Raw genomic sequence first — 16596 nt, 5'->3', positions numbered from 1 at the left:
GGCGATCGAGGTATTGACCTATTGGACGCGGCGTGTCGTGAACACGATACTCTCGGCATACTCTCGGAGCAACGATCTCACCGAGAGACACGCGGCGGATAGGATACTCGCCGAAAAAGCGCGAAATCGCATCGGTGCGAGAGATTCGACTCTCAGTGAGAGAGCCACAGCTGTCTGGGCAGCGATGAAAGCCAAGAAGAAGCTCGGTCAAAGCTGCCAGATATCCGCCGCAAGCAACATGCAACACGGCGTAGAGGGGGTAATGAGGATGTGAGCGTAAGCGTACGTGTGAGCTCGGCGCTAGCTTCGGATGGTAGAAGAGAACAGAATACAATCTTCTGTCTCCTTCCTACCAAGCTGACAACGAAAGACGGGCGACGCGCGACACTGCTCGCTTCTCGATATCTCAATGCGTGCGACAGCGTTAAATGTTTTTCCCTTATAGCTTTTTATATTATACACATATTTTTTAACTGATAAATATTAATCTATTTAATATATTTTTTAACTGATAAATATATTATACATTTATCAGTTGTAAGAAAATATCGATATATTTTTTCATGTGAAAAATTAAATGACATAATTCTTATAAACAAATGTGTGTGTGTGTATATATATTCATTTTTAAGAATTATACGATTTGATTTTTTAATATGAAAAGATATATCATAATATTTTCTTACGATTAGCAAATATATATAATATATTTACCAGTTATAAAAATATCTAATATAACAAGCTAAAAGAGAAAAACGTTTAACGCTGTCGTACGTATCGAGATATCGAGACGCAAGCAGCGTCGAAAATTTATATGCTCGTTATGTATCGAGCGGAAAGAACCAATTGTCAACTAACAGCGTAGCGCAGTGGGTAAGGCGCCTGATCAGTACGCTGCCTATCGCCGGTTCAAATCTTACCATTGATTTTTTTTTATCTTATTATTGTGCTATATATTTTTATTATTTTAACAGACAAATTAGTATTTTAATTATAAAATATATTTAGAAATCATTGAATTAATTTATTTGCTATGCAATGAGAACTATAAATAAATGTTTATTTCATAAAACAATATTAATTCAATGATTTTTAAATATATTTTATAATTAAAATACTAATTTGTCTGTTAAAATAATAAAAATATATAGAGAGAGCACAATAATAAGATAAAAAAAACTCAAAGTTAAGATTTGAACCAGCGACAGGCAGCGTACTAATCAGGCGCCTTACCCACTGCGCTACGCTGTTAGTTGACAATTCGTTCTTTCCGCTCGTCTCATAACGAGCATATAAATTTTCGACGCTGCTTGCGTCTCGATATCTCGATACGTATGACAGCGTTAAACGTTTTTCTCTTTTAGCTTGTTATATTAGATATTTTTATAACTGGTAAATATATTATACATTTATCAGTTGTAAGAAAATATTATGATATATCTTTTCATATTAAAAATTCAAATCGTATAATTCTTAAAAATGAATATACAGGGTGAGCCATTTTAATTAACGCACGCAATTATTTCGGAAACAAAGCATTTTAGAGAAAAATGTTTCAGACAAAAGTTTTATGGTTTCAAGGGGGCCGTAAGATGGTATCATTGGTTTGACCTTGAAGAATTATTTGAAGGTCACATGAAGGTCACCTTCAATTTCTTAAATGGAACCTACTATTTGTCATTGCATATTCTTGTAGCTTATCTCGAGAGCTTTCCAAAACACTATAATTAAGTACCTTTTCGTTAAGTACTTTTTGAGTTATGAGGCTTGAAATAATTTCTTAATTTTACATAAACCGTAAAATATCTTGTAAAACATTCTTTTTTCGATTATCTTACCTTAATACTTTTATGTACAAAATAATGAGAGGAATCAATTGGTCTAAAGAAAACACATAGTTGTTTTTAAGAAAAAATATAGAATTGTTAATTGCAAATTATATATTTTTTCTTCAAAACAACTATGTGTTTTCTTTACACCAGTTGATTCCTCTCATTATTTTGTACGTAAAAGTATTAAGGTAAGATAATCGAAAAATGAATATTTTACAAGATATTTTACGGTTTATGTAAAATTAAGAAATTATTTCAAGCCTCATAACTCAAAAAGTACTTAACGAAAAGGTACTTAATTATAGTGTTTTGGAAAGCTCTCGAGATAAGCTACAAGAATATGCAATGACAAATAGTAGGTTCCATTTAAGAAATTGAAGGTGACCTTCATGTGACCTTCAAATAACTCTTAAAGGTCAAACCAATGACACCATCTTATGGCCCACTCGAAACCATAAAACTTTTGTCTGAAACATTTTTCTCTAAAATGCTTTGTTTCCGAAATAATTGCGTGCGTTAATTAAAATGGCTCACCCTGTATATACATATATTGTGACGTGACGCCTGGCGGCACGTCACAAGGATCGCGAGATCCAACCGGGAGGAATTTTTGGGCCCTCGTCCTCCCCTGATTTAGGGAGAGTGAGCGGATTTTGGGGGCGGGAGTAGACCCGCCTCCCTTGCGTAAAAATTCATTTTTTTTTTATTATGGCGATAGTAATGTTAAGATTAGACGCTACTGTACAATGGGGGACGCTAGCGGAATCTCACCCGGTGACTCGACACGGCGCAGAAGACCGGACCAAGAGATACGGGACGAGCGGAGGCGCCGACCGGAAGGAGAACGCCGAGCTAAGTACCTCTCTTTCTACTTTCCTAAAATTGTAACGTCAATTTAAGACTTCGCTGCCGCCCCTGTAAACCTCCCTATACTCAGCAGGTACGAGGAACAATCGGGGAAGGTCGACCGAGAAATGAGATCGAACTCCGGAACCCCGAAAACGGAGCCGTTGCGGCCGAATTAAGCGCTACCGAAGAACCATAATAGTTACGGCGAGCGGCTACCGTAAAAACCCCTCACACCGGGCTTCAACAGGAGGGCCAAGAAAAATAATCAGAGAAGAGACAGGGAGCGACAGGCGCGAATACGGCCCTGAAGGCCGCAGGATTCATTGAGACGCGTGACGATCCTGAGGGTAGCGGAAGCGCCACAAGTGGCCTAATTACACATTAACTTGCCGGCGTGAATCCGACGGGCCTTCCGCTCGTCACTGTTCGGCGGACTGGCGAGGAGCACGACGGCCAAATACATCGATTTTCTCAAGCGGATGCCGAGAGCGCCGAGGACCTCACGGAGTCATCGGTGAGACGAGCGTCGACCCCATCAGGCCGTTTATCGTTTAGAGTATCAGGTAGAATTAGCTCGAACGACGTCGGTGCCGTATAGCTGCCGTCATTAAATTTATTGTGAAATTCTTTTTCCACGTTCTCGATATTTGCGTCTTAGAGTATGACGGCCGGCCGGAAGACTTTGTTCGAGCTCTCGTAAGATTAAGTGCCCTCTCTCCCGAGTATGCGCCGACAGTCAAATTAATTGTCTTTCTTGTTGCGTTTATTGTGATTTTGTGCAAATCTTTGCCTGTTAACTTTCGATACGACGAGCTCACACACACACAAAGGCGATTGCGATACTCGATAACCGGCAACTACGTCGCGGCGTCGGCTCGCATACTTCCGAGGCTCAAATCATTTGATACTTTCTTGTTATTGATAGTTTTTCATGTCTAGATTCAACCGTTCATGTTAGATACGTTAGTAGTCGCTCAATTCTTTCGTTAAAGCAGCAGATCTGTATAATCGATTCGCATCTATAATCGCTTCTGTTAACTGCGTGTGCGGCGGGTAGATCCATTATTATAATTAATTATTTCTATTCGCGAAAGACGGATGTCATTAAAGGAGTCGACATCGCGGTGCTCATTATTAAAAGTTATTTGGGGGTTCGTAGCTGCCGAAACTCTAACAAGTCTCGTTTAGCGCGGAATTCCGGAACTTTTCTTGTATGCTTTTTTCTGCCGCGTGGCATATGATACCGCGGTGATCGCGCTCGAATGCCGGCCCGTCGCTGCCGGCTAATAATCGGATAATCAATATTATAAAACCGCTTTGCATCTATACGAATCTGTCTGTCATTAAAATTTATTCATATGTTAAATATATTAATTCTTGTTATTATAATATTATGTTTGATTTGCAGCCACCTTGTATTCTCGATCCTTCCTTGTGAATTATTAAAACGGACCGCCCCTCTACCAATTTCGAGACGGGGCTAGCCGAGCGTCCGTCGCGGTTTTTCTGAGAGCTTTGCATTTTTTTTCGTGTGTACTGCCGATACGTTAAATTTTATTAGAGTGGTGCGGATTCCCGCACCTGGCGCCCATATATTTTACTTTGGAGAAGAAACCCTTTTCTTTTATATTAGAAGATCGCGCCGAAGGTGTGCCGTGGGCCATTATCACCGGTCATTTAATGTCATTAGCCCTTAATAAATTAACGGTCACAAATTATATATACATATATACATTTGTTTGTAAGAATTGTCATTTAATTTTTCACATGAAAAAATATATCGATATTTTCTTACAACTGATAAATGTATAATATATTTATCAGTTAAAAAATATGTGTGTAATATAAAAAGCTATAAGGGAAAAACATTTAACGCTGTCGCACGCATTGAGATATCGAGAAGCGAGCAGCGTCGCGCGTCGCCCATCTTTCGTTGCCAGCTTGGTAGGAAGGAGACAGAAGACTGTATTCTGTCCTCTTCTACTATCCGAAGCTAGCCGAAGCGCCGAGCTCACACGTACGCTTACGCTCACATCCTCATTACCCCCTCCACGTCGTGTTGCATGTTGCTTGCGGCGGAGATCTGGCAGCTTTGAGCTCGGTATGGGTCTGAAGAAGACGAAGAAAAAAACGGCGAAGAAACGAATACTTCCGGTAGCGAAATGCGGCGGTGCATTGCCGATTCTACCAATGTTGGGTGCGCTCGGATCCCTGATCGGTGGAACGGCTGGTGTAGCGAAGGCAGTGAACGACGGAAAAGCCGCGCAACGTCAGTTGCAAGAGATGCTACGTCACAATCGTGCCATGGAAGGTCGCGGATTATATCTCGCTCCTTACAAATACGGACGAGGAGCCTCAACGAGAAAAAAAAAAACGTCAGAGACGCTAAAAATGCCACAAGGCGCAACTACCAACGTATAATTGCTACAACTGGCAAAACGTATACGCATTCCATATTTTAGAGGTGTTTTCATGCGCAACTCTTTACCGATCGTGGTATATATCAAAACGAGAGCAGCATCGTAAATTTGGATAGCGTCGAAGGACCAGGTACTCATTGGGTACGCAAAGGGAATCGCGTTGTATATTTCGACAGTTTCGGCAATCTTCGACCACTGAATGAATTGGTGCGATATTTCGGACGAAACGTAACGAAGATACAGTATAATTACACACATGTTCAAACTTACGATCAGAGCATCTGCGGACAATTATGCTTGCAGTTTCTTCGAACGGTCGATGCATGCGAATTTAAAGACAGATATTGCGCTATTTAACTCAGTATTCGTTAAATAGTTTTGTCGACATGTCTATGACATTCACGTTGACTGGGAAGAGTAGCGTTCTCGCGGCAAACTTCTTTCCCACCGTAGATTTGAGCGACGATGAATACGAGCTTGGTCTAACGGATTTTGAGACTTATCACACGACACCGAATGTGAATTCCTCGAATAATAAATTTTACTTTGGCAAAGACAACGCGGAAATTACGATTCCCGAGGGATCGTATGAGTTGCAAGATATACATGAATTTTTGAAACATGCAATTTCACGGAAACATCGCAATAAGAAACACATTGACGACGGTGACTATGAAGATGGAGAATATCCGATAGTGCTCCGCGCTAATTACAATACGATGAGGAGCGAGATCAAATGCGCATACAGATTAAACTTTAGCAAGCCCAACAACATTGGATCGCTGCTAGGATTCTCGAATCGTATTCTCGAGCCGCGAAAATGATACGAATCGAACATGCCTATTAACATTATCAACGTGAATATTATCCGCGTAGAATGTAACGTGACTGCGGGCGCGTACAACAACGGCAAACTCGTTCATACGATACATGAATTTTCACCGAGGGTACCACCGGAATGTAGAATATCGGAAACGCCGGCGCAGATCATTTACCTGCCGATCATCGCCGAGCATTACGGATTTAACGTTACGCGTTGTCGACCAGAACGGACGATTACTCGATTTTCGAGGAGAAGAGATCACCGTAAGATTGCACGTACGACGGCTACGACGATAACATACGTATGCGACGTATGAGATGCTCGTGGTGAACGGATCGAAAGACGTGAGAGACAACGCAATCTTTACGAGGCGAGCGACAACAACAACAACGTCGACGTTCGCTAATATCCAATCATCCAAGAAAAAGAAACTCAACGCATCGAACGTTGCGTTTTTACAACCTTTGGGATTCGCGATGCGAAACAGCTGAACGATGACTGACATCCTCAACATCGATGACGAACCGATCTTTGACGATCGTATCGTCAAGATTGAGACTCACACGTACAACCCGTTCGCCAATACAACGTTCGGACACAGTGACGAGAAAAGAATACCCATACAACAACAGGATCTGTATACGCTGCCGTATGAAAGTTTCCTATACATCGAGGGAGAACTAAGGAAAAACAGACCACCACTTGAAGGAGGTGATGTACTGGGAAATAATTGCGTCGCATTCATGTTCGATGAGATTCGATACGAACTCGATAGCGTTGAAATTGATCGCAATAGAAACGTAGGAATAACTACTACGCTCAAAAACTATGTAACGTTATCATCCGATAGAAGCGTGATTATGAGGAACGCCGGCTGGGATGCACCAGTGTTGGCAGGCGGGTCAGGTTTTTCGCGCATGCGCGACAGTAGTGGCGACTAACCAGCGATGTACCACATGTGGAAGATTTGGCGGGCTCGAAGAAAATTACTTAGCATACAGACATAGTTGAGTGAGACACAGTTTATTAAAAGTTCTGTGATATTTAATAAATAGTCGTGAGTTATTCGTATAGTGTATGATAAAAATGTGTGTTGTTGATCACCCGAAACAATTTTCTACGAGAAAATTTTTTCGTGCGACCAGTGGCACGCCATTTTGCCTGTATTAGATACTTCATTGAGGCCTCGTTTGCCGCGCATGCGCGAAAAACCTGACCCGCCTGCCAACACTGGGATGTACTGACCAATGCGAATGGACACTTCAATTTTTGCGTACCGCTCATACATGTTATTGGGATTTTGCGAGGATTACAAACGCGTGGTGATTAACGCTCGTCATGAATTGATCTTAATACGATCGCGCAACGACAATTGTCTGTTTGGAAATTCGACGCTGGAGCCTGTGATCAACATATTCAAGATACAATGGCGAATGCCACACGTGCTGTTGAGCGAAATAAAAAAGCTGTCGATGCTGTGTGCTCTGGAAAGCGGACGATATCTCAGCATGGGTTTTCGCTCGTGGGATTTGTACGAGTTTCCGTTATTGCAGCGTATAACCAAGCATTCGTGGACCATTAAGACCGCGACTCAGCTGGAGAAACCACGTTGTCTTCGCTCTGCAGACAGGCCGGAAGAATGTCATGTCTGAAGATATAAGTCGACTCGACGACTGCAAATTGATCAACGTGAAACTCTATCTGAACTCGGAATGTTATCCGTACGATGATATGAATCTGGATTTCGATAAAAACAGATGGTCCATTCTGTACGACACGTACACGCGCTTCTGCAAGAACTATTACGGATACGAGTATCTCGAGCCGAGTTTCACCGTCTCGATGTTTCTACGTAACGGTCCGTTCGTGATTATCGATTATTCTCGACAAAACGAATCGGTCAAGAGCGCAACCGTGGATGTGAGATTAGAATTCGAGTGTAAGGAGAACGTGCCGACGAATACCACACGTACTGTCTCATCATACACGATTGCGTGATCCAGTACAATCCGTTGACCAACGTTGTACGCAAAATCACCTAAGTGTTCGCGACAACATCGTCACAAGAGAGGGGAAGAGGAGCAGGATATAAATCAAAGTGTTACGAGATGGTTTTAGAGTTTTGTCATTCCTCTCGACTGACGTATCGAAGAGAGAAAGAGAGAGAGATCTCGTCATGTCCGTACCAACGTTTGTGGATCTGCAAGGATTTACCATCGGCAAACTATTCTTCGTGAAGGAAGCGGCAATCCTGAGAAAGGGATATGTTCTCTCGCATTACTTTTTCGCAAGTCCCGTACCGTGGAGTGTGCTTACAAAATCTGAGCGATGTCAAGTCTCATGGGTGATTAGAAATCATCATGGATTACAATGGGAAGACGGAAACGTTCCGTATGGCTTGGCTCAGCGTGTAATTACAACAGCTGTCGTTGGTACGATACACGAAGAAGAAAAAGAAGAATCGTCTGTCGTGTACGTTAAAGGAAAAGCGAAAATGGCTGACCGATATACTAGACGATGCGGGAAACGGCTATATTATTGAAACCTTGGATGCAGATATTGATTCTCTAAATAAATTAAATATTACCAATAGTATGCGATGTGGAAAACATGTTAAGAATTGCGCATTACAAAATGTATTCAAAATATTTAACTGGTGGTCGCAACGCCAGAAAGAATTGCAAGAAAAATAAAATATGTAAACATTAATATGTGTTATCTCTTATTTCCCCTCCCTAATCCTTTCCTTGCGTTTCTAAGAATTGTTTTGTCCGAACGCCGTCTCCCCCTTCTCCTAAATTTCAGAGCGTTAGAAGCATTGATCCCCCTATCACATTATACTTTTGGAAGATGAGCGTTACGTATACTCGATTAATTCTTATACGATCAGTGCCGCGTTAACCGCTCGTGGTTCACTTTTCATAACCCAGAGAAATATACTACGTCGAAAGAAGCAGCAGCAGCAGCGGCGTCGGAAGACGCGTGAATAATTATGTTTGCGAGAGCGCGAGAATAAACCGGGAAGTGAACGCGGCACGAGAGAAAGAGAACGATAAGTCCCGATATATATATATGTCTATGTACAAAGTCTTTTATTCTAATTCACAAATACAAAATATATTTAATATATTTACAGTCTTAATATATTTACAGTCTTTTAATTAGCGGGCACAAGAATGCCGGTAGATTAAAGAAAGTATAATCTCGATACGTAAAAATTCAAGCCGAATTTTATAGAGTCCGCAAGCAACGGAAAGAATCGATAAAATCCGCGAGCAACGGAAAGCACTTTTAATATCTGAGAGCGAAATGAGCGCGTCGGAGACTTTTTGACAAATGGCGCAGCGCTCTCCGATCGCGTCAATTTATACTCAAGCCCTTCTCGAAAGATCCAGATTTTTCAAGCACTCGACGGTTGCTGAGATAACGTTTAAAATTTAACGATCTAACATGCTTTGTTGTTATTAGATCTTTCGAGAAGGACGAGGGCTGTTTTGAATTTTCGCTAACAAAGCGATATCTCGCTGCCGGCTGCCAGGGGCGCCGAATGGACGGTCGGGCCCTCGACTCTCTTTTTAATCGAATGCAATGATTCGAGCCTTAATATTATTATATTTTTTTTAAGGTTCGACTAGTTTCGAACATCCCGCCCGCCTTGCCCGATGCTTCGGGCGAAAAGATACAAAAGACGGCCGGAATCTCGGCGGTTTTCACTAAAGGCTTTACGAAGCCCTCCTCGCGTACCGTTGAAATTAACACGAATGGCGTAATGTGAGTCCGTAGTAAGCGCATTGTAACGCGTAAATCGGGTTTTTTTTTTAAAGTGAACGCGAGTGAAGTGCGTGAGCAATAGAACGGTACGGATTCCAATCAAGAACGAAACCAGACGGATGACACCTTGAAGTGATCGAACGTAAGTGAATATCGAAATAACATACGCGATAATAGACGGACGGTATTAATTGTTGACGCCGATATACAGATTTTAATTGTGAAATTTACGTAATAATACAGAAGGATGTTCACAGCTGCTCTAGACGTTCCTCCTGGGTGTCTGAGACAATTGAGGGCAACAAGATGATTTTCGCGAGCGGGCGCACTAATTCCGAGGAGGCGGTACGCGCGATTACAACGCGTATACGACCGTCTTCTCCTGGATGCACTCGTGTGATCCGTGCTAATGGCCAGCGAGTGGGCGGGGTCGCTTCATTACGTAAAAGGCATAGACGTCCGACTTGTATCTGCTCGTTGCTGGCCCACCACTTCGGCCGCTGAAGAAGAGAATGCAGGTATTCTCGCGACCATCTATCCCAGAAATGGTCGCGCATCCTTGGGAGGAGCTGCCATCGACTCAAGCGGTTGGTTGGTGCATCCAAGAGACTGGGTTCTGGGACGGCATTGAGAGCGGTTCCGATGAGGAAATGGCCTGGCGTTAGCGCCGTCAAATCGTGTGGGTCGTCGGTTAACGCCTGCAGCGGCCTTGAATTGAGGCAGGCTTCTATCTGCGCTAGGAGGGTGCTCATCTCCTCGTACGTGAGCGTGGTTTCGCCCAACACCCGGCGGAGATGGTGCTTGAAGGATTTGGCGGCCGCTTCCCAGAGGCCGCCGAAGTGAGGAGCCGATGGTGGGTTAAAGCGCCACTGAATCTGATCGTTGGCCAGCTGATCGGCGATGCGGCGTTGCTCCGAGTTGCTGGCTGAAAAAAATGATCGTAGTTGGGCGTCGGCCCCGACAAAATTAGTACCGCAATCGCTGTACATATAGCGGCAGAGGCGCCGTCCGCGGCGCGAAGTAAAACGCCGCAGGGCTGCCAGAAACGCTTCGGCCGTATAATCAGACACGACCTCAAGATGCACGGCCTTTATGCTCAGGCATATGAAGACTGCGAGGAAGGCTTTGTGAGCGTGATGACCACGGCCCTTGCTCGTCCTCAGTTGGATGGGGCCAGCATAATCGACTCCCGTATGCAGGAAGGGCCTGGAGGGAGTGACGCAAGGCGGAGGTAGATGGCTCATGAGTTGCTGCTGGGTCTCCGCCCATCGCACGCAAGTGACGCATTGACGAATCGCCGCCTTTACCAGAGTTCTACCTTGAGGGATCCAATATTGCTGTCGGATGGCACCGAGGGTGAGCTGCACGCCTCCATGTAGTGTCCGCCGGTGGTTTGTTTCGACGACTAGCTGGGTGAAATGAGAAGCACGGGGGAGGATAGCTGGGTGCTTTTCGTCGTATGCCAGGAGAGTATGCTTGATTCGTCCCCCTACGCGGAGGATACCCTGAAAATCCAAAAATGGAGTTAATGGAGTGAGTAAATTCTTATTAGGCAATTGAGTGCCCTTGGCGAGAATTTTTAATTCTTCTGTGTAATGTCTGGATTGTGTTATTCGAATCCACACCGTACGAGCCTCTTCACACTCCGATGCCGTGAGAGATATCACAGAGCGAGAGCCGTCTGAGAGCGTCATTTCCCGCTGAGCTGCTCCTCGTCGGAGAAGCCATCGTCTCATCCAAGCAGTCACGCGAAGCAAGCGCGAGAGCGAAGAAAAGCGCGTGAGCTCCTCAAGTTCGTCGTTTGACTGGGGTCGTCTAGCGGTAACGTGCGTTCGCACGCGTTCCTCGGGAAGAACGTCCATGCTAATCGTAGCGGGCATCGCCGGCCAGGTGATGTCCGACTGAAGCCACGAGGGTCCTTGCCACCAGAGAGTATGATTGACAAGCGCGCCAGGCGAGATTCCTCGCGATGCGCTGTCAGCCGGGTTTTCCTCGCCCGGGAGGTGATGCCATTGGACTTCCGGCAAGGTTGTCTGAATTTCTGAAACCCGGTTGGCGACGAACGTCTTCCATTTCGACGGGTGACCGCGGATCCAGCCCAGGGCGACCGTTGAGTCCGACCACAGATGAATGGGCACCTTTTGGGCGCCCAGAATCGTTCGAATGTGAGCAGTCAGCCTGACGAGCAAGGTCGACGCGCACAACTCCAAGCGAGGTAGGGTTATTTGTTTTAGCGGCGCTACCTTTGTTTTTGCGGAGATTAGTTTAATTTCTGGTTTACCCTTCGGCTCTAAAGTCCGAATATATAGCACTGCTGCATAAGCTCGCTCGGAGGCGTCGGCGAAACCGTGAAGCTCGACGGAGGTATCGGCCAGCTGGAGCGATATATATTGCGGGACGCGAATCTTCTCCAACTGGTTGAGGCCAGCCTGGAAACTGCGCCATGCTGCTGTGCTAGTGTCGTCCAGTGGAGTGTCCCAGTCGAGGCCCTGCAACCACGTGGACTGGAATAAGATTTTGGCCTGGACGATTGCGGGAGCTAGCCACCCGAGCGGGTCGAACAAGTGAGCTGTCAGTGACAGGACGGATCGCTTAGTGTACGAGGCTATAGCGATCGACTGAGTGGAGAATGAAAAGCAGTCTAAACTCGGATGCCAGTGCAGACCGAGCGTGGAGTGGCTCTCGTGAGGCTGCCATGAGAGTGCGTCGCGCTGCATGCGATGCTCCGGAGGGACGTCGGCAAGAAGATCGGGATGATTCGTAGACCATTTTCGGAGGGGAAATCCGCCTGCTGAGCACAATGTCGTAAACTGTCGTCGAAGATCTCTGGCGTCTTCGATGGAAGAGGCGCCCGTCAGAATGTCATCCATATAGATGTCTTGGCGCAAGGTGGCGGATCCTTCTGGAAAACGGGCCGCTTCGTCGTCAGCGAGTTGTTTTACAGTGCACAGAGCTAAAAACGGAGCACATGACAAGCCGTAAGTGACAGTGTTCAATTCATATGTTATCGCCTCTGCATTTTTATAGTATCGCCATAATATGTAGGCTCCGGTCTGCTGGATCAACCTGGATCTGGCGATACATTTTTTCAATGTCTGAGGCCAAGACATAACGGTGAAGTCACCATCTTAATAACACGTCAGCCAGACAAAGCAGGAGGTTGGGGCCTATCCTGAGATGCCGGTTGAGACATTCTCCGTTCGCGATGAGAGATGAGCCGTTAAAAACTACTCGGAGCTTTGTTGAGGAGCTTGCAGGGCGCATTACGCCGTGATGCGGCAGGAAGCACACGGATCCGGATTCTGAGCGTGGTGAGATCACCGGAGACATGTGACCTAAGTCTTCGTATTGGCGCATAAAATCGAAATACTGCTGGCGTAACTGAGAATCACAGACAAATCTCTTCTCCATTTGTTTGAGTAAGCGAGCGGCCGAATGTCTTGTTTCCGTCAGATCCGGAAGGGGAGTCGAGATCGGGAGCCGCACCACGTATCGGCCGTCATCATTGTGATAATGAGTGCGAGTATAATGATCCTCAGCTTCCTGATCGTCTGAGGAGAGCGAAACGGCAGACGTTATCATCTCTTCCTGTTGCCAAAATTTTCGCACCACATCCGAAAGGTCTTCAGACACGTGGCATTGGTGAGTGTGTGAGCTGCTCGCGGCGCTTCCCGATTTAACGGCCCCTGATAATATCCATCCTAAACTCGTTTCCTGAGCTATAGGTTCTAGCGGGCCTCCGCGTCGCAAACCAGATTGGAGAATATCAGCGTAGACATCAGCGCCGAGGAGAAGATCTACTGGGTCGGCGGCGAGGAAGTCCGGATCTGCCAGCTCCAGTCCAGCGAGATGTTTCCACGCCCGTTGAGTCGTACGGATGCCACCGTCATACAGGGTAAGCCGAGGAAGTATTAGTGCCGAGACCATCCTCGGCGACCCCTCTACCCGTGCGGTGAGTTCGACATTCACTTGGCCTCGAGCAGAACCAGTCAGCTTACCGCCGACACCGAAAATTGAGATTGAGGAGTAAGATCGCGGGAGCTTCAACCGTTGCACCAATGATTCCGAGATCAAGGACGCCTCGGAGCCCTGATCTAGTAAGGCGCGGGCGATGTGGAAGCAGCCGAATCGATCGGCCACGCGAACGCGCGCGGTAGCGAGCAGAACTGTCGACATTGGTTTCGACCGCTTGGACGCGGAATGCATGGCGTTCGCGACGTTGCTGGTTAGACAGGCATCGTGTATCGAGGAATGATGTCGGGCTCCACATACGGAGCACGTCTTCTTTGAGGAGCATTCGCTCACCTTGTGCTTCCCCAGGCAATTGAAGCATAGACCATTTGTCTCTACATGCTGCTTTCTCTCCGCGGCGGACTTGGAAGTATACGCGTCGCAAAACATAATGTAGTGATCCTGCTGGCACAAAGAGCAACGACTGCACTTTCCCTCCGGTTCCGTACATGCTGCACGCAAGTTTGCTTTCCGGAGTTAGTATTCGTCTTCGATATGTCTGTCTCTGGCTTGACCGGCTGTAGAGACTCGAGAGTGTGAAGCCGCCGTTCCAAGAACTGTTGCAATTCGGAGTAAGACGGCGGTTCCGTTTTTTCACTTATCGAGCCTTCCCATTCGCGTCGCGATCGAGAATTGAACAGCTCGACATTCAAGTAAACGAATAGATCTTCTGAGCTCGTTATTGGCCGTTCTATGCTTCCAAGAGCGCTTACGGTATTTCTTACGCAATGATATAGTTTTCTAAGATCAGTCGCTGACTCACCCTTTAATTTTTGTAGCGCCATAAATCGAGAGAGGTAGGAGCGCACCAGCAGCCGTTCGTTTTCATAATAATCCATGAGCGTCTTCCATGCGCGCGGGAAATTCTCCTCCGTGGTCGGCAGGTTGCGTATTAATGAATCTGCTTCCCCTTTGAGACAGGATTTCAGGTAGTGCAACTTTTCGACCTGGGACGTAGAGGCATCCCTCCCAATGATAGAGTCGAAGAAGTCGCGGAAGGAAGGCCACTCCTCGTACTTTCCGGAAAAATGAGGCAGCTGGATCCGTGGAAGAGTAGTGTGAGGAGCCTGAGAGGACGGCTCTAGCGCCTTCGTAGCAGCTTCTTTTTCCTCGGTCTTGAGGCTACGCAGCAGATCTAACAGCATACCTTTATTATCGAGGTAGGCCTCCTCAGCTAGAGCAGGTATGTCGAGCTTTATGTACTTCGAATCTGCGATTTGGTCTAGGTAGTTTAGAAGCTCGTCGTTGTGTGCGTCGAATTTCGACCAATACCTTTTCAAGGACTGCAGGCGCGCCTCCACGGCGCCCAACGTGATTTTGGCAGCGCCCAGCTTCAACAGGTTCTCGTGAGTGCGGGCGATTTTGCCGTAGAGATCTGTTGCGGCGGTAATTATTAATTCTGCCTTACGACTCATGATTCCTCTCTTCTTCTAGGTAGACACTGTCCGGAATAGCACGAAAGGTCACTGAAAAGGTACGGTCACTCACTTCACTGCACGGCACCGGACAAGCTATCCGGCTCGAAGGACCAGCAAATTTTTGCGAGAGCGCGAGAATAGACCGGGAAGTGAGCGCGGCACGAGAGAAAGAGAACGATAAGTCCCGATATATATATATGTCTATGTACAGTCTTTTATTCTAATTCACAAATACAAAATATATTTAATATATTTACAGTCTTAATATATTTACAGTCTTTTAATTAGCAGGCACAAGAATGCCGGTAGATTAAAGAAAGTATAATCTCGATACGTAAAAATTCAAGCCGAATTTTATAGAGTCCGCAAGCAACGGAAAGAATCGATAAAATCCGCGAACAACGGAAAGCACTTTTAATATCTGAGAGCGAAATGAGCGCGTCGGAGACTTTTTGACAAATGGCGCAGCGCTCTCCGATCGCGTCAATTTATACTCAAGCCCTTCTCGAAAGATCCAGATTTTTCAAGCACTCGACGGTTGCTGAGATAACATTTAAAATTTAACGATCTAACATGCTTTGTTGTTATTAGATCTTTCGAGAAGGATGAGGGCTGTTTTGAATTTTCGCTAACAAAGCGATATCTCGCTGCCGGCTGCCAGGGGCGCCGAATGGACGGTCGGGCCCTCGACTCTCTTTTTAATCGAATGCAATGATTCGAGCCTTAATATTATTATATTTTCTTTTAAGGTTCGACTAGTTTCGAACAAATTACGTGCCGAGTCGTGATAAAACTCCATCGTTTGAGAACAAATGTGACGAGTAAGTTTCGTTTAATTTCTTTCTATTTTTATATTTTTTTTACAAATTGTATTATTATTACTATTATTTAATTTTAATTTTTCCCGTAGCATTTCGTTGGAGCGTCGTGCGGTTCGTATACTAGGTAGACGATACGCATTGGCAGCTACGGAATTCAAATTCCTCGAAATTGGTATCAACGTGGGTCCGTCGAGTTACGTGGAGATTGCCATAGGAGATCATCGAGGAATGGAACTGATATTATCTCTCGAAACGTGGAAGGGACTCTACGAGCAACGTCGCAATATTCAAAATTTCCTTCGGAACGACTCTAAAGATGACTACAATTTCATAAGCGTTGGACCGCTAACAGTGAAAGTTTGTACGATTAACGACGCTAAACTCATAAGTCTCGAATCTTCAAACGTATGCATGATGATGATCGAATCGACGTTACATCGTATGTTCGATCTCGATCAATGCATAGATGTAACTTTTGCTCGATTGGATAAAATTATCGAAACAGTTGATGTCAAGTTTACGCAATTCTCCAATATCGCGTCCACTGTAATAAATCCGAAAGAAGTATCAAATGTAATACGCGCGAGTGACGCTTTCAACAAGCATCAACTCGTCGATTGCGAGCTAGCAGCTTTAGTTTTTAATCCATAG

General features: G+C 45.4%; 3 protein-coding genes across 3 annotated transcripts; 1 reads left to right on the top strand and 2 right to left on the bottom strand.

Annotated features, from left to right (window-relative positions):
- Nucleotides 1-9946: 9946 nt before the first annotated feature.
- On the bottom strand, nucleotides 9947-12805 carry LOC145962390 (uncharacterized). The gene has a single exon (XM_083083454.1). The coding sequence runs from the start codon at nucleotides 12803-12805 to the stop codon at nucleotides 9947-9949; it is 2859 nt and encodes a 952-aa protein (XP_082939580.1).
- Nucleotides 12806-12815: 10 nt separating this feature from the next.
- Nucleotides 12816-15121, bottom strand: LOC145962389 (uncharacterized). Its single transcript, XM_083083453.1, has 2 exons — nucleotides 14156-15121; nucleotides 12816-14069 (listed from the first exon to the last, which is right to left on the bottom strand). The coding sequence occupies exons 1-2, from the start codon at nucleotides 15119-15121 to the stop codon at nucleotides 12816-12818; spliced, it is 2220 nt and encodes a 739-aa protein (XP_082939579.1).
- Nucleotides 15122-15423: 302 nt separating this feature from the next.
- LOC145962388 (uncharacterized) lies at nucleotides 15424-16596 on the top strand. Its single transcript, XM_083083452.1, has 3 exons — nucleotides 15424-15429; nucleotides 15884-15945; nucleotides 16035-16596. Exons 1-3 carry the CDS (start codon nucleotides 15424-15426, stop codon nucleotides 16594-16596), a joined length of 630 nt encoding a protein of 209 aa, XP_082939578.1.

The sequence above is a fragment of the Camponotus vicinus genome, unplaced genomic scaffold, assembly GCF_025532165.1.
Source record: "Camponotus vicinus isolate PSW18456_S1 unplaced genomic scaffold, iyCamVici1.0 SCAF_12, whole genome shotgun sequence".
NCBI lineage: Eukaryota > Metazoa > Arthropoda > Insecta > Hymenoptera > Formicidae > Camponotus > Camponotus vicinus.
Note: the sequence above shows the minus strand (reverse complement) of the source record. Positions and strands in the feature narration are given on the sequence as shown.